The sequence below is a fragment of the Triplophysa dalaica genome, chromosome 24, assembly GCF_015846415.1.
Source record: "Triplophysa dalaica isolate WHDGS20190420 chromosome 24, ASM1584641v1, whole genome shotgun sequence".
Lineage (NCBI taxonomy): Eukaryota > Metazoa > Chordata > Actinopteri > Cypriniformes > Nemacheilidae > Triplophysa > Triplophysa dalaica.
The window spans coordinates 8,341,446-8,369,334 of NC_079565.1; the positions used below are offsets into that span (position 1 = coordinate 8,341,446).

General features: G+C 36.5%; 2 protein-coding genes and 1 pseudogene across 6 annotated transcripts; 2 read left to right on the forward strand and 1 right to left on the reverse strand.

The window, feature by feature from the left end:
- Nucleotides 1-715: 715 nt before the first annotated feature.
- Nucleotides 716-26,736, reverse strand: ahcyl2a (adenosylhomocysteinase like 2a). Of its 5 annotated transcripts, XM_056740427.1 has the most exons (19): nucleotides 26,653-26,736; nucleotides 26,497-26,539; nucleotides 7,658-7,949; nucleotides 5,259-5,364; nucleotides 4,989-5,132; nucleotides 4,795-4,895; nucleotides 4,456-4,558; nucleotides 3,508-3,602; nucleotides 3,328-3,434; nucleotides 3,031-3,147; nucleotides 2,889-2,952; nucleotides 2,717-2,805; nucleotides 2,565-2,635; nucleotides 2,394-2,488; nucleotides 2,211-2,309; nucleotides 2,036-2,104; nucleotides 1,325-1,403; nucleotides 1,119-1,239; nucleotides 716-1,039 (listed from the first exon to the last, which is right to left on the reverse strand). In XM_056740427.1, exons 3-19 carry the CDS (start codon nucleotides 7,898-7,900, stop codon nucleotides 1,033-1,035), a joined length of 1,710 nt encoding a protein of 569 aa, XP_056596405.1. In that variant the 5' UTR covers nucleotides 7,901-7,949; nucleotides 26,497-26,539; nucleotides 26,653-26,736; the 3' UTR covers nucleotides 716-1,032. The 5 variants fall into 5 exon arrangements, with proteins under 5 accessions (XP_056596405.1, XP_056596408.1, XP_056596410.1 ...); XM_056740430.1 differs by lacking the exons at nucleotides 26,497-26,539; nucleotides 26,653-26,736 and adding an exon at nucleotides 6,198-6,336 and having other exon boundaries at nucleotides 7,658-7,789; XM_056740429.1 differs by lacking the exon at nucleotides 716-1,039 and having other exon boundaries at nucleotides 1,115-1,239.
- Nucleotides 10,487-16,445, forward strand: ckmt1 (creatine kinase, mitochondrial 1). Its single transcript, XM_056740434.1, has 10 exons — nucleotides 10,487-10,642; nucleotides 11,644-11,802; nucleotides 13,074-13,272; nucleotides 13,352-13,447; nucleotides 13,591-13,812; nucleotides 13,917-14,002; nucleotides 14,812-14,935; nucleotides 15,229-15,363; nucleotides 15,464-15,589; nucleotides 15,708-16,445. The coding sequence occupies exons 2-10, from the start codon at nucleotides 11,651-11,653 to the stop codon at nucleotides 15,819-15,821; spliced, it is 1,254 nt and encodes a 417-aa protein (XP_056596412.1). The 5' UTR covers nucleotides 10,487-10,642; nucleotides 11,644-11,650; the 3' UTR covers nucleotides 15,822-16,445.
- LOC130414499 (creatine kinase U-type, mitochondrial-like) lies at nucleotides 21,295-25,827 on the forward strand (annotated as a pseudogene).
- Nucleotides 26,737-27,889: the final 1,153 nt, after the last annotated feature.

The following is a 27,889-nucleotide window of genomic DNA, read 5'->3' on the forward strand; positions in this document are numbered from 1 at the left end:
ATTTAAAAATACTTTGGAGGCACACTTCAAACATCATAACATTGTTATGAGAACACAGACCTTGCCAATCTGTCATGCTTGTTGAGGAAATGATTCATTCTTCCTTTGTTCACCCTTAATGTTAAAAGTTAATGTTTCTAGTTAGTTTTTATGAAAAACACAGTGATTGTCATGTAAAGGCTCTGGTTAAGTATATGAGTAGTTTCTTTTTTTAATGTGTTGTACATTTGAGCAATAAATGTTCTCTTTATCTTTTGTATTTAGTTTTACCTAACTGTAACCCACTTTTATTAGAGACTTTTATTTTATGAGAGACTTTTATTGTGAATGTGATCATATCAGTTTAAAAGACGGGGAGTGGTAACATATCCGGATCAGCTTACTTTTCTTAAAGCTACAGCTTTACAGAGACGGAAGTCGGTAAAAAATGTGAAAAGTATGAGGAATGAAGACAGCGGACCCCTAGTCAGGGTACAATGAAAGAACGCTTTATATTAAGAGTTCTAGTTAACTTTTCAAAAATCTTTTTTGTGCATACCATGTAATATCAAACTGCTGTTGTTTTTGGGTTGTTTTGAGTAAGTAATAACAAAAAATACAGCTAACTAACACAATAAAACACAATAAAGTAAAAACAGGATAACAATAAAAAACACAATATCAAACATGCTCCTTTAATTTTTCATCCTAGAAGAAACACACAAACAAAAAACTGTAAAAGAATGTCTTCTGTTGATATTTTATTTCAGAACTTGGTACATAAGATTATTTTCTTCGAACTATGATTGATTGGACAGTTAAATTATACATATGGTGCGTGTCAGAAATGAAATCTCAGAATCCTGAGAAAGTTGAACAGAAACATAGCAAGAACATACAGTAGATCTGATCTGTAAACTGATGTAGATGTAAACAAACATCTAATATCGTGTGCAGTAGAAGAGATAGAATCCAAGTCAAGCCTTCTGTACTTTTGTTCCTACAGATCCTTTAATAAATATGATGAAATATACCAGGGTTTCTCCATCTTTGCTAATATCTAAACAGAAATACACAAAAATGTCACATTTCCCAGCCATAAACTTAATAATAATTTGGGAATTAATATAATTTGTCACCTGTAATAACTGGGTTTGAAAGGTCCGTGTTTGTTCAATCCCAGATATTTGGCCTGATCATCTGTGAGCTCTGTCAGGTGCCCGTCAAAGCTCTGAAGGTGCAGACTTGCAACATACTCATCTGGTAAAGAAAATAGAGTCACTCGTCTTTATCAAATATTTCACAAATGTAAACCAATACTGAATTCATCCAGTCGTTCACTCACCCAGTTTCTTGGGAAGAAGGTAGACATCTTGTTTGTAACGACCATCGGGGGCGTTGAAGAGCTCGATCAGTGCTAAAGCCTAAAATGTAGAAAGAAAACTAAGCACGATCAACAACAGACAACCTTTAGGTCCGATTTTACTATCCACAGAAATAGCCCAAAGCTATTACACAGTGATATATCAATGACCTTCAGTTTTCTGTGTAAATTTCCATTTAAAGGTCCAATGTGTAATTTTTGGAACATCTATTTACAGAAATGCAATATAGTATACATAACTATGTGTTTAAAGACATTACACAATGAAGCTTTATGTTTTTATGACCTTAGAATGAGCTATTTCTATCTACATACACAGGTACCCTAACATGGACTTCACCATGTTGTTTCTACAGTAGCCCTAAACGGACAAACTGCTCTAAAGTGCGCGTTACATAAATAAGTTATCTCCTTCGGCAAAGAAGAATGTGACGACATCTTTGTTTCAACCACCGTAGTGCTTTGAAAGAGAGGGAGGGATGGAGTGAGCCGTTGGTTGCAATTCGCAACCTCACCACTAGTCGCCGCTAAATTTGATACATTGGACACATAAACGTTTTATCATCCATTACCCATTTAGTCTGTAATGTGTGGACAGAGAACAATATAACTGAAGCCTTTAGGCTACTAACCTTGATACCAAATTCATGTATTAGCTGACTGCACACATACCTGTGTAGTGGCTGTGATGGAGAGCACGTATGTGGGCACAGTTGAGCAGTTCAAATTAAGAACACGGCCCTAAAACCAAATACAGTCAAACAGTAACTAACCAATATGCCATTAATATTAAACACCAATAAGTGGGCTGTAAAAGGTATATAATCATTTCATTGTTTTCTTCTACCTCTGCTAGGAGAACTATTCTCTTGCCGTCAGGCCAAATAATGTGGTCCACGTGTTCTCTCACATGCAGCCACACCAACTCTGGGGTTCCCAAACTGGCCTGAACACAAATACACGTTCACACACATCTTTAGCATCTTTTTGTCTATCGTCATCACTTTTTTTCTACATAATCACTGTTTACCACGTCTATTTCTATATTGGACCGTCCCATGTTACAAACAACACAGCCATTTTTCATCAAGTCCATGTGTTCCCTCACAATGACGTTTTTGTTGCCTGTATAGAGAATGAATAAGTCAGCAAGAAAGAGTGTAAGAATATAGTAATGCAAATGTGAAATTGCAGAACTTGCCTGTGCAGGTGATAACAATGTCCACTTGTCGGAGAACATCGCTAAGTCTGACCAGTCGAAAGCCATCCATGCTGAGCAAGGTACAATTTGATGTCAAAGATCTTTCTAGAACGCTACTTGTGTCGAATGTAGGTTTTTTAATGATGTCTTACCATGCTTGTAGAGCACAGATGGGGTCGATCTCTGATACACACACAAGAGAACCCATAGATTTCAAAGCGGCAGTGCAACCTTTTCCCACCTGTGTGCATAAAAATTGACACATTGTGTCATTGTCATGGCCGTTGTTCTTGTTTAGATTTCACTAATGTGCACCTGACTCACCTCTCCATACCCACACACAAGCACCTGTTTCCCTCCAAACATCACATCGGCTGTCTTTCTAAGACTGTGAATAAGAGCGATTTGAACATTAGTAACATTTCTAAGGACACAGTTGTTTGGAAAATCTGTAACCCGGTCGTACCTATCGAGAATGGACTCCCTGCAGCAGTACAGGTTGTCAAACTTCTGTTTCGTAACAGAGTCATTGACATTCATGGCTGGAACACAGAGCCTTCCGGCTTTGGACAGGTGATGAAGCCTGCACGTTATGCAATACAATGCATAATTTGTAAAGATCTGTAGTTATCGGATATTTAAGCTTGGCTTTGATATTTGTATGGAAGTAATGCAACTATCTCTTCGTCCAATAAAAGTATGTATAAAGCCATTTTTATGGCCATTATTTCTCTCCATGAGATGAATGAAAATCACAAAAAACCTGTGGATTCCAGTGATGCTCTCTTCAACGACACCCTTGACTTTCTTAAAGAGTTGAGGGTATTCCTTATAAATCCAATGGGTCATGTCTCCTCCATCATCGAGGATCTAAATAAGAAAAATAAATATGCAACTACAATATGGAAGATATTCTCCACCGAATTACTCAAGGGACTCATACCATGTTTGGCTCCCAGCCCTCTAGATTTACACAGCGATCAATACACCACCAGAAATCATCCTCGGATTCACCCTTCCATGCAAACACTGGAAAATCTGCCGTGTACAGCAGAACACAAGAGAAGTATTGTCATTGACAGTGCGGTCTGATCTCGTGGGATTTCGTAACAATGGCTAATTCATAAAAAAGCTATTCTGAAGATTCACCTCTAAATTTAACCATCGCTAGCATAAAACTAAATTGTACCCAATAAGGAAGTACGAATTCATAAGAATCAAATGGCACCTAGTAAAATAGTAATGAATTGCTGTGATGTTGTGTCGTGTATTTTAATATGTGTAGCTATTGCAGTTTTTCTCAGGAGCTTCATTGTTGAAACTTAACTGAAGTTTCATGTGTTTGTAATGGGACATTTCGTCACCTCGAGGCTACCTGCAGTTTGAGCTGTTTTTGCACTCCATTTTACTTCCCAAAGTCCCAAAATGCACACGTGTGCGCGTTTTCGTTTCATTCTGTGAACTACTAACAATATTTCTCCCAAATTTCAAATAAAATATTGTTGCTGTTTGCATTTATTTGCCGAAAATGAAAACTGGAAAAACATGTCAACATTACAAGATGCTCTGTATTTTTTCAGACCTCAAATACTGCAAAGAAAACAAGTTCAGATTCACTTTTAAGCCATACAACAGTCATATTTGTACATGTATTTAGGAAAAGTAAAAAATATTTGTTTTATGTGATAACTTATTACAGTTTCAATGTGCCTTGTCTTTCACATTGCTGTTGAATGACTTTGTCATTCCTGAGGTTTGATTTCATTGAAATACAACAGAAACTGGACTGGATTGTCCAAAATACATCTAGAAATGCTGATTAAATGAAATGATCTTTTTTTTTTCAACATTATATTTTCCAATCTATTTTGTAATAGTGTTTATTTTATACCTCGCTCTGCTAAAGCAGCTGCCACTTCATTCTGGGTGGAGTAAATATTGCAGGCCGCCCACCTGAACTGTGCCCCTAAAACTGCCAGCGTCTCGAACAGCACCTGTTGAAGAACACATTCTTAGCATTATTTACTTTTTTATTTGGCTTATTTAAGTAAGCCATCACATAGTTCACTGTTGTGCATGAGACATAAAAACACAAAACTATGAAAAAGTAAATGTAATAAAACAAGTTTACATTATATCCTTCTTAGATGCAGCTTTTATCAAACCCATGACCTTCTGTCAGAATGACATACATTCCCAATGCAGTGAAGGGATAGTAGATGGCACTTACAGCTGTCTGAGCAGTAATATGAGTACAGCCTAATATTTTAGCTCCTGCCAGTGGCTTCTCTCCCTGCGCTGCTTTTCTTAGAGCCGTTAATGCCGTCATCTCTTCAACAAACAACAGGTACACATTACACAATCATCCATTAGCCCACATTCTTGGTCACATACATATTTCTTAAATGTATAAAAATACATTACCTTCCTCAGCAAGCTGTATCTCTCGACGTCCGAAGTCTGCCAGCTTGATGTTCTTGATACAGAAATCACTTTTTCCTTTGGAGTTGATCTGCTGCCGGTCTCGAGGAGAAACATCATCCTCTGCAAATTCTGTATCAGAGCCTCCTAAATGAAGAGAATCAGCTTAAATCATAGGTGAGGTAAAACCAGTATCAAATAAATAAAACAACTCCTCATTGTTCATTTAAAGAAGATAACCAAATCTCTGATATAAAATTGTATGACATTTACCTGAGCTGTCTGTGGATGACTGAGAAATGGAGCGAGACAGAGAGCGACGACCGGTTTTGGTAACTCGGCTGTTAAATTCTGTTGTCTGTTCAGGATTCTGGATTTGCTAAGAAAACAAAACAGAGTTGAATGGTTAAGGGATGCATAGATACTGGTAAAAGTACACATTTAAGACCATAAAAATAGTAAATGGGTGTCTTAAAATAATCATCACAATTATTGGTATCAAATATAAAAAAAATGTTGGTAACACTTTCCTTGAAGCATGTACAGTGTGTATAATGCATTATAAAAATAGTTTTAAAGCATTGTAATGTCTTATAAATAATTGTTATTACAGTTAATACATTATAACACTTAGCAATTCATTGTTACACTACAGATTTTAACTAATTATATATAATTATAATTAGTTATAATTCTTTACAATTACACGTAATGCATAACAACACACATTATGAAGAATTATAATGCATTTAACCCTTTAATAATTCTTAATAATGCATTATACATACATGCTTCAAGGAAAGTGTTACCACATTTTTCTTATAATGTTAGAATTATAAAAAAGGATATCAAACTGAAGATTGTATTGATTATCACTTTATCTAGAATCTTACTTTTTGTCTACTTTTTTAAGATACTGTATTTATATACTCTATACAGACTAAATAAATAAAAAATAATACATCATAGGGAAGAAAAAGATTACAGTATACAAAACAAACAAGCAAATAAATTAAAATCAATCCAAATACTGAACTTTTTAACGTTTTAATTTAGGTCAAAATAATTTCACCATTTAACTTCATTTTATAAGTTATACAAGATGCAACTAGATTTTTTTTATTCAGTTAAATATAACTTGATTTATTTCAAAAAAATAGTCGAAAGCTTTGCTATCAAAGTTCATCATTTGTCTTTAAAGCTTAAAAATACCTTGACGTTAAGAGATAACACAGCATCCTTTGGATCCCTGTTTTTAGTGAGACTGACCAGGCTGTAGACTTTCCTCATGATGTCTTGTCTGTCTGGGAAATGCGAAGACTCGATCCCACACAAGCATTTAAAGGTCGAACTATAACAATAAGCGCTTTTAATGGACTCAGAAGAAATCCTACACTGTGAGAGCAAAACCCTGTACAATATATTCAGGACAATCAGGTGTCTGTCAGCTCACGTGACTCAATGATTATAGTCTGCGAGGTCACTGAAGTTTTCACAAGGAGAGTCATTTATTAATTCTGACCTGGTGCAACTCAACTGCAACCGAATAGATGCGAGTGCAGTGTTCTGTAAATGTACATATATACACGTTCTGATGAGGGGGGTAGATGACGTCAGAAAACATGTTTAGTCACACATCATTAAGCAGACATGTTTTATCCCAAACGACTTGCTTGACGGGACCGTTCATATGGAACGACCTGAAGTTTCTTCAAGGTCAGAATGGCAGAAGCACTCAAAAAGTGCAAATTACGGGTCAGATTTTTCTAGATTTGAGCTTGGCACTTAATTCGTATTCTGTCATATTTCAGGACAACAGGCCCGGCAACTCATGGTCAAGGTCAAAAAAAGAGTGTCAGCCAAGATCTGAGCCTGACATTTGGATCTCATAAATGTTACCGTCATCGCATGTGGTAATATATCAGACTGTTGAACACATAATTCAGGTCATGGTGGAAGACTTTGTTTGGTCCGTTAACTGTAAAACAACATTTGAGAAGCTGGAAACCTGAGAGCTTTAGTTCAAAAGCGGACTGACATTACATCAAAATTGCTTTACAAGTCACTTGGGTTTACATGATATTAAACTGACCTAAAAGTCTAGATGCATTTAGTTTAACTAACAAAACGATGCCGAAATTTAGTAAACTAAGCCAGTGAAAAAACTTATTCACACGAATTCACACCTAAAATATTTAAGTCAGCTTTTAAACAAACGTTTTTAAGCAATTTGTTTTAATTGCTAAGCTATTTCCATTTTGCCTTTTGTAAACACAAGGTGCTAAAAATTAGGGCTGTTAAACGATTAATCACGATTAAAAGCGTCCAGAATAAAAGTTTGTATTTACATAATATATGTCTGTGTACTGTGCATTTCATTTTGTATTTATAAACACAGCATTCATATTTAAGAAATATTTATGTGCATTTATTTATATTTACCAATAATTTAAATTATATACAAATGTGTATTCATTTCACATTTTTCTAAATTACATGCATGTATGTGCAGGTTTTTATAAACACAAAATAAATATGCACAGTACACAGACATATATTTTGTAAACAAAAACTTTTATTCTGTATGTGATTAATCGTGATTAATCGTTTGACAGCCCTCCTTAAACATTTTTAAGATTCTTTGTTAAATACACTACTATAGAGGTACTCACTCCTTTCGTTCTTGGCGCTTCACTAACAGCACCATCATTTGCATCAAACACATCTTCATTGTTCTGCATTTGTTCGACTGGAGAAGGCCAGCTGGATGCTATCTCCAGCATTCTCATTAACTTGCTCCTTATTGTCAGCGGTTGTGGAGAATCTCCATCTGTAGCTTTTTCAAGAGCAGAGGACATTGCTGCTTCAGTGCGATGGGCGACTTCTTCCATTTCATTTGTGTCTTCGTCCTGCATTTCTGTTGAGATCGATGTCCTCAGTTGAGAACTTCTCAGCCTTTGAGGTCTATAAAAGTGACAGACATTAGGTGTATAAACATGAAAAGTGTTTGCGGAAACAGAAGTCATAGTGGTAAAGGAGGCCGAGGGTATCCACGTTCCTTTATACTGGTTTTACTGTTGTTATACATCTTAGATGATAACTGTTTTACTTGAGTGATTCCTCACTGAAGTGGCAAAGTTTGGTCATGTCTATAATGTTAAATCACAATATATTTAAAACAAGTGCTTGTATAGGACAGTTTGATACACAAAGATACAACGATGTCGTCAGTTTCCAGCAGATGGGGTCATAAAGGTAACAGCTTAATGTTTGAGGAGTGTCCGTTTACATTAAACATAATTCTCCTGTCATGTTGACTATACACAAAAAGGCATTGCTGACCAGTGTCTGCCTGAGGACATGATACAACAAGCATTAGGTGATCATGAATTGCATGATACTAAAACATTTTTGTTGTAAAATGAAAAGAAATTAGTATAGATACAAAGCACCCTGTAACCATAATGTATTAATAAAGAGTGTTTCAACAATAAAAATAAATATATATATATATTAAAGGCCCTCTGAAGTGCTTCAAAACGCACAAGTGCCGAATAATAAAAATCATAAAAATCTTGCTTGTTAGCTGGAAGTGAGAAATGGTATGCATTTTTATGCTTATATGTTGTACATTTTGTTCATGTTTTTAGCACACTCATTTATTAATACAGTCAAGGCTAACATATTACTACTAAAATCCTCGATATTAAAAGACTGAAATATTATAGAACTGAAATATAACTTTGTTTACAGTTTGTGACCGTTTCAATGGCCGTAGTGAATGATGCCCCATAATATACTGACGCATATGGTTGCATTAGTGAGAAAAACTCAAGCAGTGGGCGAGTAAAATGCAAAGTCAGAACATATTCGAACAACAATTTGCGTATGGGTAGTGAAACTGCATCAGACCTACTGAGGAAAAATCAGGGCCAACAAACCAAAGTCTACATTGTATTCTGTGTGTGTCCTTTCATGTAAATCTATGGAAAGTAGCCCCTCCTTGTGGTGAGGTTACTTCATAAGCTTTTTTTACAGTACTGTGTGTCTGTCTACAGTTTTTGCAGTGTTAGTTTACTACAACATCCAACAGGGGGTGCTGTTTTACATTATTATTTTCTGCAGTTCATTTCTGTAACATTCACAAAGTTAAATAAATTATGTAAATATTGCTTCTGTCCTTCTGAAATCTCCATATTTTCTCAGTTTTATTTTATATCATAAATAATTATTGATAGTCATCCTTTATGGGTTCTGCAAATATCCATCCAATAAAAAAATATTACAAATGCTTATCCACTTTGACAACACAGTATTTAATCAACATTTTTTTTCATTTCCTGAAAAACATCCAAGGTTTCAGAAGGACAGCGTATATATGAGAATCAAAATTTCTTGGTGTAGTTCTAAGCAATTCATCTGATTTATTATGGCAGCTGGGGGCCCCAGCTGATTTCCAAGGGGGGCTCAGGATGACTAATCATGTTAAACGAGATAAAATGAGCATTGAAATTCCTTTAAAAGCAACAAAAAACAAAAGTATTCCATATTATTTGTCCATTTTTATATTGAAGAAACACGGTTTCGTCAAGCTTTTTAATGGGTAGACATTTTGAGTTTCAGAGCAGGAGTGGGGTCTTTGAATATTGTTGAATACAGAGGGAGGCCTTTGAGTCAACAAGGTTACGAACCCCTCATTTATGACATTAAAAAAAAAAAAACATAGTCAGCACATCCATATCGCTCATAGTTTACAATTCTGACATACATGCCTGATTTGTCTTGGTTAAAAATGCCATAACAAAGTATGATGTCCTTTGAATTACTGGTCTGCTGTTGCGTCTGAATCAGTTTATAAAGAAACTATTGAAAATGGGTTCATTTTTAGAGATTTTGAACACATTCACAATAAGAAGTGCAAGCTAAAGAATATTCTTTTCCATACAATAGAAGTCCATGGAAATTCAGATTTGTTAAAGAAAAGAAATATAAATGTGACATTAAGCATATGCTTTTATCCAAAGCGACTTACAGATGAGGGAAAGCATTGGAACAACAAAAAGCATAAGTGCACTTAAAAAAAATAGTCTCATATAGCCTACCACAGTATACAGAGCTAAGTTTTTTTGAAAGAGTAGAAAAGAGATAGAAGTCAGAACTGATTGGTCAGATGTTGACGGAAGAGATTTGTTTTCAGACGATTCTTAAAGATGGCTACAGTATAAAATCATTTGAGTCGAGTAGTTTAGTTGGTTTTGAGTATATCACAGTGTATTAACATCTAAATGTCCTCAGAGTGACCTTTGAACCCGATCTTTGATACATTATCTCTCGGCCAGCCTACTGTATGCCAGCTCTGATGACAACATCTATAGATAAGAGACCAGGCTGTAATCTTGCTCCCTGGAAACATTAGGCACCAAGAACCGTCCAATGAATGAATGGCACAGTGCTACTACATTACAGTCACACTTTTTTTGGATTTACTATTGGACATTTCAGACAGAAGGAAGTCTCACAAACCCTGTGGCATTATAATAAATGGACCACACCTACACTCTGCTGCTGTAAAGAAAGAACCATTGCCCTTGTACCTGGTTCCTGCTTTAGACGATAAGACGAACTTCAGAATACTGTAAACTGATTAAAACGTGCTGGTAAGCATTTGATTTCTTTTCAATTCAAACAAGTTTAAAACAATTGTGTGTATGACTTACCGCGGTATATTGCGATGTATTTCAGTTCTATTTATTCACAATTTTGCATTGCTGTAATGCAGCTTGACATACATTTAGGTAGTTCACCTATACTGTAGTAATGAGTTATAACTGAAATATAAAGAATCAATATATTATCAAATTAATTAATTCATTACATGCATTATTTACTACACGACACATTAAGATTTAATCTCCCAGTAATGGCCCACTCCACCAAACAGTAAGGGATTATTATAGAGGCTTTAGTTTAGTCATTTCCAACAGTAAATCTCTTGTTTATTTCACGTGACTTTTGCAAAGTATCTGGCTGGAAGGATTATCATTTCCACTAAAACCACTAAAAACCAGGCTGCACTGAAAACGTACGCTCAGGTAACAGCAAAGCAAGCAAACATAGGCCTATTGCTCAAATTTATACTGCTCAAATTTATAAATAAATATATGCTTCTTAAATATAGCTTAGAGTGAATTTTCCTTTATATAAGATACATGCGTTCATCCACAGAGGCCCTAGCGCGCATGCGCGTGTCGCAGATGGGCGTACATTTTTTACGTTACAGGTAAAACACTGAGCCAATAGGGTTCAATGTCACGTACAACCGGGACAGACGACATCGTTAACATCACCTTTATCATAATTGCTACGTGTGCTTACAACTTTTGAATTGTATAATCATATAATAAATAAGAACTAGACGAAATCTACCATTTAAAAATGGGAAACACTACAAATGAATACATGCTCGGAATAGGTGCTCGGATGTCATTTATGAATCATCTGTAGTCCCGTGCCGTTGTTTCCGTGTAAGGAGGGGGGGGGGGGGTCGGCCAGCTTGTTCTGAGAAGGGCATACACACATCCGCAGCATTCCCCTGCATCCTGACAAATTCCACTATCTGTCCATTCTTCACCTGGAGGCTTCTCTTTTGGGTTTGTAGGGTAACGATGGCAGGAAGCTTCGCGAGGGTTTTATCAAGTAAGAGGAAGGTGGGCATCTTGTCGTTGGTCGGTGCGGGCTCTCTGACGGTGGGATTCTTCATGAATAGAGAGCAGCACGTCAGCGCTGGAGCGCACGTACGGAGAATCTATCCTCCCAGGTACCTATAGACCGAGTATATATAGGCCTGTGCGTTATATTCTGCAACTGATATGCCGATAATGGGACATGTCAAACAGACCGTGTTTTGTACTGCAGAAATGCCTAAGTAGGCGTGAAAAAAACGTGATATTGAATGATACATTGTACCACTGTGTCACAAATTCCACCCCCATGGTCGTATAAGGATTATTGTATTGTAGAATCATATTATACGATGAGTTTTTTATTAAATGTTATATTGGGCTACAACTCGTGAATGTTTCATGCAACGCGTTTTGAGAATGTGGTTATTTTTTGCAACAACAGCCCTTACGAATAGGTGCACTTTATATACCCCCCAAAAAATGGTAGGCTACCATGAACGATAATTTCGCTACATTATAGTTTATATATGGTATTTCTTAGTTATTGGTTACTACACAATTGTACTACTACAATATATATATATTTTTACAATTAAACAGGTTTCTAGACCAACCATGCATTGAATGCGGTAGTATATACATCTGCGGAAAATATTAAGTGACCCTTATGTTCAGTTTTTCTGAATTTAGTTTTTATAGGTATATGTTTAGGTTAAATGATTATGTTTGTTTCATTCTGTGAACTCATATTTTTTCCAAATTTCAAATAAAAACATTATTTCTATATACATTTGTTTGCCAAATAAAAAGAAAACTGGAAAAGCAGGTCAACGTGATGCTCTGTATTTTTCAGACCACAAATACTGCAAAGAAAAGAAGTTCTTATTCACTTTTAAGCATTAACACTTTAACATGCATGTAGGAATAAATATCCTCAATTTGAATCACAGTTTTCATGTGTCTTGTCATGCTGTCAGTCTTTCACATTGCTGTTGAAATTCCACAGGCACCGGACTGGTAAAGACCACAATACATCTAGAAATGCTATTTCAATAAAAAATTATGCTTTCCTAATTTTCCGCAGCTATATAAGTTTGCCTTTGTATCATGATCACTTTTATATACAAAGTACATCTACTGTAACAACTGTTGTTTTATTGATTTTACTTAACATGTGCACATGCATCGGCGTCCTGGTAATGAGATTTTTATTATTATTAATGCAGATGTAATTGTAGCACATTGGCTGTGTCTGAAAACCTAGTGAGTTTCATACTTGCTTATAATAAGGCAGCACACTAATATGCACTCCGAGCGTCAAATAGCTTGGTATCTAGGTTTTGACACACAGCTTTTTCACTAAAGACTTTGGCCACCGTAAGGCTTAGTTCTTATTCTCCAACAGTGCTGAATATCCAGATTTGCGGAAGCACAATAATTGTATGGCCAGTCACCTGACACCGGCTATATATGCCAAGCTGGTTCATAAATCCACGCCGAATGGTTACACTTTGGACGAAGCCATCCAAACAGGCGTGGACAATCCAGGCCACCCCTTTATAAAGACAGTAGGCATGGTGGCTGGAGATGAGGAGTCATATGAGGTAAGATGATATTAATCATGGATATTAAATAGGAGATAAAATATGAACAACTGAAATTCATCAAACATGTTTCATGTAGGTCTTTGCTGACATTTTTAACCCGATCATTAAAGAGAGACACAATGGTTATGACCCCTGCACCATGAAACACCCCACTGACCTGGATTCCAGTAAGGTAGGAAGAACATTTTAAACTTATTCTTATATGTGCAAATACATAGAAATACATTCATTTTTCAGGCTTGGGTGTAACATTGCTGACATCTAAGATTCCTTTAACATTAATTCTATTTTTTTGTTGGGCTTGTTTCCCATCAGATAAGGGGCGGACTGTTTGATGAGAAGTACGTGCTATCATCTCGAGTCAGGACAGGCAGGAGTATCCGAGGCTTGAGTCTGCCTCCAGCCTGCACCCGTGCTGAGCGTAGAGAGGTAGAGAGAGTCGTGGTTGATGCTCTTGGAGGCCTACGAGGAGATTTGACTGGAAAATACTTCAGCCTCACTCAAATGACCGATCAAGAGCAGCAACAACTTATTGATGTATGTAAAATTGCTATCAGTGTAATGAATGCTCATTCCTTCTATTGAGATGACAGAAATTCAGATACGAGTATGTAATTCACGATCTATTTGTTTTGCTCTAGGATCACTTCCTGTTTGATAAACCTGTATCGCCCCTGCTTACATGTTCAGGCATGGCACGTGACTGGCCCGACGCGAGAGGCATCTGGTGAGCATCCAATGAGAATGAGTGTCCTCTGCCAGGATACCCTTACGCCCAGAAATAGTCTAAAGCAACCTAAACAGGCTTACGCTCTGATCTGATATTGATCACAAAGTGTACGGAGGCCTCTACTGAAACATCTTCTGCATTATTGATCCCTTTTTCGACATTCCTCTTCTGTACGCCAAGGAAAGTATCCTAACATTGCCAGGCTCAATTTGGAAATGACCTTTGATTTAATACGCTGATGGTTTTAGAGCTAACGAAGCAACTCTCAGGAAGACGCCATTAGAGACTGACGACAAAATTGAAATGAGGTCATTGGTACAGAAACCAGGAGTGCTTTAGAACCGTAAGAGTGAATTTAAAGGGATAGTTCACCCAAAAATGGGTCATTTTGTCATTATTTCAATCTCGAGTCAGTTAAAGAAGAATTTCTTTCTTCCGCAGAACACAAAAGAATATTTTAAAGAATGTTGGTTACTGAACAGCGACGGTTCCCATTCACTTCTATTATACGGACACAAAACCAATACAAGTCAATGGCTCCCGCCGTTGTATTTTGAACATTTTTCAAAATATATTATTTGTGTTCTGCAGAAGAATGAAAGTCATACAGATTCAAAATCAAATGAAGGTGATTAAATAATGACAGAATTTCTTTTAGGTAACCTGTGAACTATAAAGATCTGTTTAGAACCAACGCCAGATATACTTATTGTCACATATTATTACAAACCCATAAGGCTCAATATCGAAAGGGGCAAAGTATATTATTTCTGTTGCAGAAATTAATTGATGATTTTCAATGGCAGGCACAATAATGAGAAAACCTTCCTGGTGTGGATCAATGAAGAAGACCACACACGTGTGATCTCTATGGAGAAGGGGGGCAACATGAAGAGGGTCTTTGAGCGTTTCTGCAAGGGGCTTCAAGAGGTGAGCTCACACACACGTGTCAGCTCTCAAGCTGCACAATACTTTATTATTCCTCCAGCGGCGCTCTGTGAGAGATGCTGCAGCTGTGTTTATCGCAGCGGAGAGAAAAGTCCATTTGTGGACATGCTGTTGTAAACACATTGTCCTGCCAGATGTGCATTTACTGTGTATGTGCCAGTGTCTATGTTTTGAGTATTCTTAAGGGGAAATTATTTTTGCTTTAGATTTTTAGTTGAAATATTGCATTTTAGTATCATTCTCTTAAGAGCTTGTTGTTTTTTTGGGTTCCTCAGGTTGAGAGACTGATTCAAGAGAAGGGTTGGGAGTTCATGTGGAACGAGCGACTGGGTTACATCCTCACCTGCCCATCAAACCTGGGCACAGGTTTACGAGCCGGTGTCCATGTTAGCCTTCCACGTCTCAGCAAGGTCCTTTTTTCAAAATTCAGTAAATGATGAATTCTGTATAATACCTGTAGTCATGTGTACATTGTTGAAATAATCCGGTCATTATGTATTTCCCTTTCAGGATCCCCGATTCGCTAAGATCCTGGATAACCTGCGGCTTCAAAAGAGAGGTACTGGGGGTGTGGACACTGCAGCTGTTGGAAACACTTTTGATATTTCCAATCTGGACAGGCTGGGCCAGTCCGAGGTCAGTGGAGTAAAAGAGCAGAGCACAAGAAAGCTTGGCAATATTTGTGATGAGGCAAATAATAATGAACGTTGCACACAAAGAAAATAAGAAACTCTTTCTTTTATCTTGTCTTAAGGTCCAACTGGTTCAGACCGTTATCGATGGAGTGGCCTATCTCATTGAGTGCGAGAAGAGATTGGAGAAAGGCCAAGACATCAAAATTCCCGCCCCCATTAGCCAGTTTAAATAGGACAGGTTGTGACTCCGCCCCCTCCTCTCATGGCTCCTCCCTCCCGTTGGTCCCCCTCTCTTTAATATTCCACTGATATTGTTGCATACAGCATGCCTTTGTGTTACGTCACACATGTCAAACTCCAGTATAAAACAGGGGTGAATGTATTGTACTTCATGATTGTGTAATTGTGGCGCTGTTGATTTGTCACATTGTTAACTGATTGTGTTGCAATAATACTGTTATAACCATCATGAAGAATGGCCTCAGTTTAGACAAGTAGATATTTGTGTGAAGATGATGACAATAGAAATGGCTTTTAAATGATATTCATTGCTGCTCTCTCATGTGAGTGTGTTTTACTGTGGTAGAGTTATAAGTCATGTGACAAAAGCTTTTTTATCTTTTCCCTCATTTTCTCAGAGCTTTACAATAACAGGGTGACATTTGAGTGCACAATAATATAAATATATGAGATAGATTGATTGATTGAGAGATAGATGCACAAGAAACAAATGTGAGAAGCGCCTTTGTTAAAATTATTATCACAAGTTCTTCTGAAAATAAGATTTTCGGATTACATCAAATAGGCTAAAAAATTGTAACTGCTAATAAAATTACAATAAAACGCATCCTATGCCACATTCTGGAGCTTTTCTTCTGCCACTAGGCAGGCTGGAGTTAGCAGTCAGTCTGTTTTTCTTTATTGATTTTATCACAACTATCAAGGTCTTCCTATTTTGAACCTTAATCACTCACAATTCTGCCCAAAAACACAGCCATGAATAAAGAATTCAACCAAAACACCCTCCAACAGCAACTTCTTCCAACAATCCAACAACAGTTTGGTGCAGAACAATGCATTTTCCAGCACGATGGAGCACCGTGCCATAAGGCAAAAGTGATAACTAAGTGGCTCGGGGACCAGAATGTTGAAATTTTGGGTCCATGGCCTGGAAACTCCCCAGATCTTAATCCCATTGAGAATTTGTGGTCAATCCACAAGAGGCGGGTGGACAAACAAAAACCCACTAATTCTGACAATCTCCAAGAAGTTATTATGAAAGAATGGGTTGCTATCAGTCAGGATTTGGCCCAGAAATTGATTGAGAGCATGCCCAGTGGAATTGCAGAGGTCCTGAAAAAGAGGGGCAAACACTGCAAATACTGACTCTTTGCATAAATGTCATGTAATTGTCGGTAAAAGCCTAATTATATTTCAGTACATCACAGAAACAACTGAAACAAAAATCTAAAAGCAGTTTAACAGCAAACTTTTTGAAAACTAATATTTATGTAATTCTCAAAACTTTTGGCCACGACTGTAGTTAAAATATTTACATTTATTTTAATGATGCCTCAAAAGCTTTTGGCAGAGTCAATAACTATAAGTTGTTTCTGAAATTGAGCCAAAGAGCTGTGCTAAAAGAAGCATTACTAGTAATGTTCTCCCATTAATGGGAAAAAAATATTAAAGATATTTGAATGGGAGTCAATTTATTATTAATATTAACATTTTGTTGTTGTTGTTGAAACAAGGGATGGATATTTCCCAGCATGCACTGTGACATTTAAGCATAACCATAGCATAAATGTTGCAACATATACAATTATTACAAAACATGTTCCAGAATGAACATTAATATATAAAAAAACATTTATATCAACCAATCAGATTGCAGGGTTAAGTTTAGGGTCCATCACATCAGGACTGGGTAAGAGACTCGTCTACCATTCTTATCAACATGTTTCTTTCTGATTTCAGGAGCAGGGGTAAAAGCAAAAAAATCCTGAGCTTGAATGTTTTTTGCGGGGGTTGTGAGAGTAGACACATACGCAGGGTTATTTGTCAAACAAAATAGAACATCATCCCTTGAAACTAACTAGTAACATGCTGTTTTGAGCTAATGAGGCAGAGGTTTCCTAAACTTTGATGTTATGCCATGAGTTTGGATCACAGAATAACTCGAAAGAAGTGGGGGCATACTTATAACCCACAAAACCAGTGTTATGCAATTGTGATACATAAAAACATAGCTTTAAAATCCTACTTTTTTTAAAAGAAAACAAATATTTTTTATCCTATTGAGGGTGGCATTTGAGAGCAAAATAAAGTGACTAGATCTATGATGAATTTTGTACTCTAATAAACTATTTCATGCTCTAGTAGTAATTGATCTATTAGTTTCATAGTTATTAATGGTGATCAAACGGCACAAGTCACATCCACAACACATTGTAATGAGATCACAGTTGGTCAAAGCAGGTTAGCATAAATAACCCTTTAAAAAGCTAAAGTGATCAACTTTTTGAGCTCCTATAATAAGATGATGCAGATTTATTATCCATTTTTAAACTCCTTCAGGAAAATCTTGCCCTACAAACTGTGAAACGATAACAATATTAAATCCTATTAAAGCTACAAAAGTTTATTCGGAGTCAGCAGTGAATGGTTCTCTTTTCATTTGTTTGATTCATTTCAACCACATAGCCTCCGGTCCCGTCCGTTATCCTGAGGTAAAATACTTTTTACTTAGCCAGCCTATAAAAATGACATTTGTGTAATCACGCCTAACATGATAACGTCACTTGAAAATAAATGCACATTTTTGTATGAATATCATTGCCTTACAGATTGGCTGTGAGCGAGAGAGCTGGCTCCTTCACACACGCCAAATGCATATAGACAGAGGACCTCTCCCCTAGCAGGCGGATTTCCTTTGGCTGACGGCAATCAGTGTTTGCAGATCTAGTTGAGCCACAACATGTGTTTTACAGTCATAAATATTTTAATAAACTGATTTTCACTTTCGGTACTGCAATATTAGTGGCTCTCAATTTTCTTCCAATTGTTGGTGCACATACAAGTTCTATTGTACATACTCATAAGTCATTTAAACCTGTGAATTTATTACATTAAAATTATTATTTTCCCAGTGTAATAATCTCATTGTAGTACAAACAGTTACCCAGAATCTCTTGTTTGCCAAGTTCCTCATAACATATTTTAAGTCACGCTATTTAGTCATGTTTGCTCTTTTCCTTGTGTCAACAGAAGCTACTTACTGTAAGTACATGTCTGTTTCTTGCGAGACTATCAGACAACCTTCTCTATATTTGGGTTTAAACCAGAGAAAGCAATGTCTTGCAACCAGTTAGTTATCAGTAATATCATAAGAGACCGTTGTTATCAAGCAAACATTTTAGCATCCTGCATCTAGCTTGCCATGTTCACCAAAACACATTGTTTAGTTAACAATTACTGAATGCATATTTAATCATGTTTGCTCTTTTTCTTGTGTCAACAGCAGCTACATAAACTGTTTTTAGAGCTCCTCACAGAGCATCATTGGCAAGTACAGTATATTGGCCAATTTAAGAAAATTACATTCACTTTACACATGATGATTGTTTGTCGCTGTTAATAGACTTTAGACATGTGCTATCCAACTCTGCTTCAGTGTGACTTCCTGAGTCTGAGACTCATTTACAGTTGAGGGCAAAAGTTTACATACTCGAAAATGTTGCAAATTAAAATATTTAAGTAATTATGTAAAAATAAAGTCAATTATATACTGCCCTGATTAAGTTTACGTATTGTCAAAATCACAGAATAACAACTCATTTTACAAAAATAAGCCTGTTTAAAATACATTTATTAATTCATTCATTCATTCATTGAGCTCACTTATGTCAAAAGGCTTAGAATTTATATTCTTTTATTTTAAAGATTTAAAATTAATTTGAGGTGACACTGACAGGTGAAAACCTACTGACTTGTGCTAGTTTACTCAACTAAAGTTAACCTCTAATAAATAAATTGATTTTAACTTTTAATGTTATATTTAATGGCAATCATTGACCACCCCCAGACAACAGACCGACAGTTTGAAGCAGCGACAAGGAGTATGTTTATTAAATTAAATATACATCTACATCTATATATATATATATATATATATAATTTAAAATATATAACTATTATCCTAAGATGAAACAGAGAGACAGAGAGAGAGAGAAGGAAAGAGACGCATGCCTAGTGAATGAGACCCATTGTCATATAATTTGTTTGGGCAACACATAAACATTTTAAGGAGCCACAGGTATCTGATGTGTAGAACCTAATTCCCCTCGTTTTGAAATATGCTACACACAGAGACTTAAAATAGTATACAATGCCATTTTTAAATGATCGATACTACAATAAGGATGCAAATTAATGAAAGTGCGAAAGTGAATGATTTTTCATAAGATGGGCCAAATAAAACATTTAGAAAATATTTGTTAACTAACACACCATCTAGTGGTGTGATGTTAAAGGCAGTTTGAATGTTTTTTTGTAAAATCTTTCAGAAACAAAGTTTTAATATATGTACATCATAAAAACTTGGCGACACTATAATGACTATTTCACAAATAGTTCTTAGCTGAAACTCAAGTGTTTGAGATCATATCCTTCTTACTGTTGTCCTTTATTATGTTTGTTTTGAGATTATGCTGCAGTAAAGATCGACTTGAATTCCTTTGTGTATAGTTATTGTCGGTTTTTATATTTCTCATTTTATGTTTAAGAAATTGTTGCTATAAATAGTATTTATATGTACATATAACATATGATAAATAATTTACCAATTTACCAATATTTACACTCTTGAGAATCTTTTCATCGAGGATGTCTCTGTACATTGCTGCATTCATCATTCCCTCAATCCTGACTAGTCTCCCAGTTCCTGCCGCTACAAAAACATCCAGACAGGATGATGCTGCCACCACCATGCTTCAATGTAGGGATGGTATTGGCCAAGTGATGAGCGGTGCCTGGTTTCCTCCACACATGACATTCAATCTTAGTTTCATCAGACGGAAGAATTTTGTTTCTCATGGTCTGAGAGTCCTTCAGGTGCCTTTCCCCTAACCTCATTCCCCTAACCTACATGGAACGTTCTATTAACGTTAAGAAAACATTCCTGGAAAACCAACAGGGAACGTTAGAATATCTGTTCTGGGAACGTTCTGGGAACCATGCACCTCAAGTTCCCAGAACGTTCAGGGAACCAAACATTTTTGGTGGGTTGCTACTCTGGTGGGTTGAGAGTGAAGTAGTTTTCCTCTCATAGCATTGGTAGGCGAACTTATGAACTCATATCGAGAAGCTTTTTTAAATGTCATCTTTTTTTAAAGTAAAAATTTTTTATGCAATCAAATTCCACAAGCCGGAGATCCGGCACGGTGACGTAAAACTTTAAGCCCTGCAGGAGGTTAGTGATGGGCTGGTTTATGGGTTCCCATAAGAGAGTTGGAGCTGGAACTGTTGAGTGTTTCAGGGAAGATTTAAGTGAACACAATCTTGTAAAACCAGCTAGATAATGAGATGTTAGATTTACCAATTTAATATCAGATTTAAACCTTTGTTTAAATAAGGGTATAAAAAGATTGAACGTCTATGTTCGGAAAGACCTTGCAAGGATCTTTATTTTAAAAACGGGATAAAATGGCAATTGGCATCACAGGTGTCCTGTCCAGCAGGAAGGTGGGAATCTTGGCATTGGTTGCCGCGGGGTCTCTGACCGTGGGATTCTTCTTAAATAGAAAGCAGTATGTTAGTGCTGGAGCGCATGTACGGAGAATCTATCCTTCAAGGTAGGCTACCTACATTATAAAAAAATGGAATTTCACCTTTTTATTTGATAGATGTTTCACAGATTTAATAGATGTTAATTAGGGCTGTCTAACAAATAATATATATATTTTTTTACATAATATGTGTCTGGGCTGAATATAATAATTATATATATATAAATACACACGCACAAACACACAACCTGTATAATTTTAAGAAAAATAATATATATATATATATATATATTTATTTTAAATATTTATATATAATATAAATTATAAATAAATATAAAAATGTATATATACTGTACATGTAAATATTACCCTTTTTTACTGGCTTTTTTTTACAATATTTAAAAAGAAATGAAAGAGAAATATGGTGGGAAAGCAAGACAAGAGAACAGCCACTAAGTAAATGTTAATCAACAAGAAGAGGAGACAGACAGAAAGACAATGCAAAGACCCAGCACTATTTTTCATGCTATGTTTCTTTGCAATCTATGTGGTGTAGCCCATTATTTGGTACGTTAAATCTTTTCATGTTTTGAGAATCATTTTGTGGCTACGCCTACACTTTTAAAACGATAATTATTAAAACGTTGGAAGAGCAAAAATGTATCCGTTGAGACAACGTGTTATATTAAGCCTGCAAAAATATTTTTAAAAAACATTAGATAAGAACATATTTTCTAATTCAGCCAACATTCAGAGTGGCTAAAGTTGAACGGACTAATCAACTCCAGACAATATATGATAATACAGCATTAAGGCAGCGAAAGAGAAGTGGTTCCCACAACAATTTAATATAACCATTATTTTGAAGATTTAATAAACTTGGCTTACACCCAACAGTTTTACCAGCTCTGGTAAAGGGGACAATGCTGAAGAATGCATTGTTCCTCATGTAATAAACAAAGTGAGTGACAGTGTGTAGTACAAATGCCACTTGCAACTGTCATTTTTTTGCTGTAGTTATGCAGCTAGCTTTAAGTAACTGACTGTAGATTTTTATTTATTTATTGGGAACTGTTTGTTCAAAGATGAATTAAACATTAAAAAGTCTTTATCTTTACAAAAAAACTGTAAAATAACAGCCTCATGCAAAGCATTCTGGAAACCCAAAATCTTCATCAACCTTTTTCTGACTTTTTTCTCATTTTAGTCTCCAGAATGCCTTGCGTGAGGCTGTAATTTTACAGTTTTTTCTGTAAAGATAAAGATTTGTTAATCCTTAATTTTCATGTTTCTTTGAACAAACGTTTGCGAGTAAATTACATAAATGTCAATGTACAGTAAGTTACTGGCAACTAGCTGCCTTTGGGGTCGAAAGCTTTGCAATGGCAAATAAACTTTTTATGAGCAAACTCAAATGTGTTTCTTGAAAACCTAATGGACTCTGTGATAGAAATGTGTTTGAGAGAGAAAGGTACGCATTTAGATTTGCATTTAAATATATTTGGTTGGTGTATAGTTTAATATCTTCTTTTCCTCTGTTTTCCTCTGTCGTTTGGTTTAATTTGATTCTGTATTATCTGTTTAATTGTCTGACATAATCTTGTCTTTTTTTGTCTTCTCATTTTATTAATTTCTTCTAAAATGCGGGTGTGCAAAAGTTATTTTAAAAATTACATTACTAAGCTTGGAACGTAGCATAATAAGCAGCATGATCAAATATTGCTGAATACCCAGATTTGCGGACGCACAATAGTTACATGGCCAGTCACCTGACACCGGCTGTATATGCCAAGCTGTGTGATAAATCCACGCCGAATGGTTACACTTTGGACCGAGCCATCCAAACAGGCGTGGACAATCCTGGCCACCCTTCTGTAATGTCTGTAGGCATGGTGGCAGGAGATGAGGAGTCATACGAGGGAAGATGATATTAAGCATGGATATTTAATAACAGAACAACTGAAATTCATCAAATATGTTTCATGTAGGTCTTTGCTGACATTTTTAACCCGATCATTAAAGAGAGGCACAATGGTTATGACCCCTGCACCATGAAACACCCCAATGACCTAGATTCCAGTAAGGTAGGAAGGAAAGTGTTGGGTTTGCACACACCTTTGTGTGACAGCGATGTCGTACTTGCATCTGAATTGGGATTTACAATTATTTGCATCTATTTTATAGTAGTCACTATCAAAATGGAATTTTCTCTCCACCGTAGTTTTTCATTCGTTGCCAAAGCCACATTTGTCTTGCTCGCTTGAGGTTTGAGATCTGCTTTATTTCCCATCCGATAAGGGGAGGACTGTTTGATGAGAAGTACGTGCTATCATCTCGAGTCAGGACAGGCAGGAGTATCCGAGGCTTGAGTCTGCCTCCAGCCTGCACCCGTGCCGAGCGTAGAGAGGTAGAGAGAGTCGTGGTTGATGCTCTTGGGGGCCTACGAGGAGATTTGACTGGAAAATACTTCTGCCTCACTCAATTGACCGATCAAGAGCAGCAACAACTTATTGATGTATGTAAAATTGCTATCAGTCATTTTTTCTTATATTGAGAGATTCACATATTGACAGAAATTCAGCTAAGATCTTGCTCTAGGATCACTTTCTGTTCAATAAACCTGTGTCGCCCCTGATGATCTGTACATGCATGGCACGTGACTGGCCTCACGCCAGAGGCATCTGGTGAGAATTCAATGAGAATATCTTATATGTCTTATCTCGTCTAAAGACGAGAGATATACTAAAGTAAGTGCTCCACACCCACTAAGACAAAAATGATCTTGAGGATAAAATGTTGTTGTAACACCGATATTGTTAAAGGCCATTTGACCAAATATTATATTACTATCAACAAAAAGTCATAATTGATGATTTTCAATGGCAGGCACAATAATGAGAAAACCTTCCTGGTGTGGATCAATGAAGAAGACCACACACGTGTGATCTCTATGGAGAAGGGGGGCAACATGAAGAGGGTCTTTGAGCGTTTCTGCAGGGGGCTTCAAGAGGTGAGCTCACACACGTGTCAGCTCTCAAGCTGCACAATGCTATAATTTCTCCAGCAATCTTTGCTTTAATTGTTTTTAGTTGAATATATCATCGGGGGCTTGTTGGTGTTCCTCAGGTTGAGAGACTGATTCAGGGGAAGGGTTGGGAATTTATGTGGAACGAGCGACTGGGTTACATCCTCACCTGCCCATCAAACCTTGGAACAGGGTTACGAGCCGGTGTCCATGTTAGCCTTCCGCACCTCAGCAAGGTCCTAACTCCCAGAAGAATTGATAAATTTTGTACAAAACTCTCTAAAAGCCTGTTACTAATGCTTTCTGACAAGCTTTGATGCTGCTTTTCACGGTTTCTTTTTTTAATAACAATAATCGTTTTACATTTATATTACATTTATTCATTTGGCAGACGCTTTTGTCCAAAGCGACTTACAAATAGCTTGCAGTGGTTAGCTATCACTGCAGAGCAAACAGGGGTAAGGTGCCTTGCTCAAAGGCACTTCAGTCATTACCTGGTGGCACTGAGAATTGAACAAGCGACCTTCTCGCTACGAGTCAATCTCTAAAACCACTCTAATGTGTTAGAATACCTAACCATAAAACTAGAATTTCTATTATATGTATGTTGATTAAAAATTCATGTCAATTTTGTGAACCATAATAGGCTATTATACCAAGATACCATATCTTCTCTTTGCAGGACTCCCGTTTGGATAAAATACTGGATAACCTGCGGCTCCAAAAGATGGGAACTGGTGGAGAGGACACTGCAGTTGTTAGAAGCACTTTTGATATTTCCAATTTAGACAGGCTGGGCCAATCAGAGGTCAGTAATGTTCAAGAAAAATGTTAATAACAACTAAAAATAAAAAAGCAAAGCAGTTCACACAAAAATGAAAGTTGTGTCATCATTTACTCAACCTCAAGTTTTCCAAATCTGTACACATTTCTTTGATCTGATAAACACAGAGAAACATATTTGGAAGAACACTTGTAACCAAACAGTTCATGGGCCCAATTGACTACCGTAGAAAGAAAAAACGGATTTGTACGGATTCATTGTTCTGTTGAACACAAAAGAAAATATTTAGAAAAATGTAGGAAAGCGGACAGTTCTTTTGACTACCATTGTCATTTTTCCTACTACGGAAGTCAATGATGGCCAAGAACAAACATTCTTCGAAATATCTTTCTCCATGCAATTTGAGGGTGAGTAAATGAAGACAGAATAAAAATTTTGGGTGAACTGTCCCTTTAAACTTCGAAATATTTATGTAATAACTGAAATTTACCATGACTGTAAACGCATTGGTCGTAATGTGTGCTCAGGTCCAACAGGTTCAGACAGTGATCGATGGAGTGAACTATCTCATCAAGTGCGAGAAGAGATTGGAGAAAGGTCAGGACATCAAAATTCCGGCCCCCATCAGCCAGTTTAAATAGCAGGTCCCTTTTCACACCAGCAGGTAAATGCTAAAACTAAACCATTAGGTGCCGAGCCTGTTTTCCTATTTTCCTCTAATAGGTGGCCCAGAGAATAAATTCAAAGTTAAAAAGTGCAAAAGCCTGCATTGTCCTTCGAGAAACAATATTTACCAGTTGAAAACTAGTATGTGTTCATGACCAGATGACTTCATTATTGAAATGTCCAGAAATAAAAAAAATGAAACCAGTGTAAATGAATCAACACTGTCAAATGAAAACAATGGTATACACATTTAAAGGTCCAATGTGTGAAATTTAGTAGCATGTAGTGGTGAGGTTGCAGCCAACGGCTAAGTGCACCTCTACCTTCGAGGCACTACGATGTTGTCACATTTTCACTTGAATGTATTTATGAAACGCGCTCTATAAACCAGTTTGTGTGTTAGGGCTACTCTAGACACAACATAGTGAATTCCACGTAAGGGGACCCGCAGTACATGAGATATAAATAGCTCATTCTAAGGTACTAAAAACATAACTCTTCATTATGTAAGATCTTTATACACCTCTGAAGATAGTAATGTATAATATATTGCATTTCTGTCAATAGATCCTCCCAAAAAAAAATCACATACGGCACCTTTGATTTGACATACTAAGAAAAAGGGGTTGCCATTTTGCTCTTACCTGATCAGCTCTCAGTAGTCATGCAACTTAAGGAAGGCCTGAACTGTTTCAGAGAAGATATAAAAAAGCATATATTATCGTTTATTTATAAGTTTCTTGAATTTGAAGCACTGAACACAATATTACACCTTTGAAAATGTATTCTTCAATACACACCTGCTTTGTCCTGAAGATGTGTCTTTGTGTCTAGGTTGATTTGAAGCGTTTCCTGCAGCCTTAAGTATTTGAGGAGACATTCCTCATTCCACTGTATTGCAGGGGCTTCATCCTGGAACTCCCTTGCCTTAAAAAACACATCCCAGGCAATCTCCTCATTTGGTTCATTTTCCGGGCATTGTTTTCCAGAAACATTGCTGTTTGAGAAACACCATGATTTAATGTTTGAATGGTTGGTTAATAAAAAATAACAAATTAAATGTGGTGACTTACCCCGCTTTGATATTTTCTGCCGCCTTCTGGACTTGTACTTCATGAGCCTCGCTGATGAGTTCAGCCCTTAATCTCTGAAAACTATCCACTGTGGACATAAATCCATTATACACTGTGATAAAAGTGCGATACAGTTTCGTGAAATTACAGGTTTTCACATTACACATGACAATTTGTTTTTACAGTGTACAAATAAATGACATGTCAAGTTTAAGTGTTGATTCTAGGTTTCATTTTATATTTGAAAAATACTTACTGATGAGACCCACAATCAAGCTGCTCAGCGTGATGGCTCCAAATAAAAACCATCCAATGATGAACAGAACACAGGCATTATAGTTCAGCTCGGGCACTCTGCGTATGTCTTTTAATAAATCACTGATGTGATCCATTGTGAAAATGCTGAGCATTGTGAGGAATGAATTGGCTATATCTCTGCCATGAGGGTTAGAATTGAAAAGAGCAGAAAAAGTTTACATCCTCATCCAACTGAAGCTGCAAGTACTGTATTGGCATACAGAAAAACTACAAGAAGATATAAAATAACTGTGGGATAAAATATAGCGTGAGAATGAATTAATAAATCTTAGACTTTCAATGGTAGCCTTTTCTGTATCAAAAAGTCATTTTTTTGACATAAAGATCTCTTAGAGACAAAAAGAGATCTCTCTAGAAACAACTGGCTATTAAGATCTCTTCTAGAGACACATGAATGAATACATGTGAGATAAAAATATGACAGTATGATCAATTTTTTGGACTATTAAACGGCTTCGTCTAATCTAGTCTAGGAACCAATGAACAAATGTTTATAAAGTCCATGAAGAAAAGTCTCACTCGAAATCGTCTTGGTAAAGAAGGCCCGGAACGGTGGAGCTGGTGTACTTGGCGAACAGGTGGACTCCGACAGCAGCCAAAATATAATTCACTACTAAGACGCCAAACAACATATATCTGAATTGTA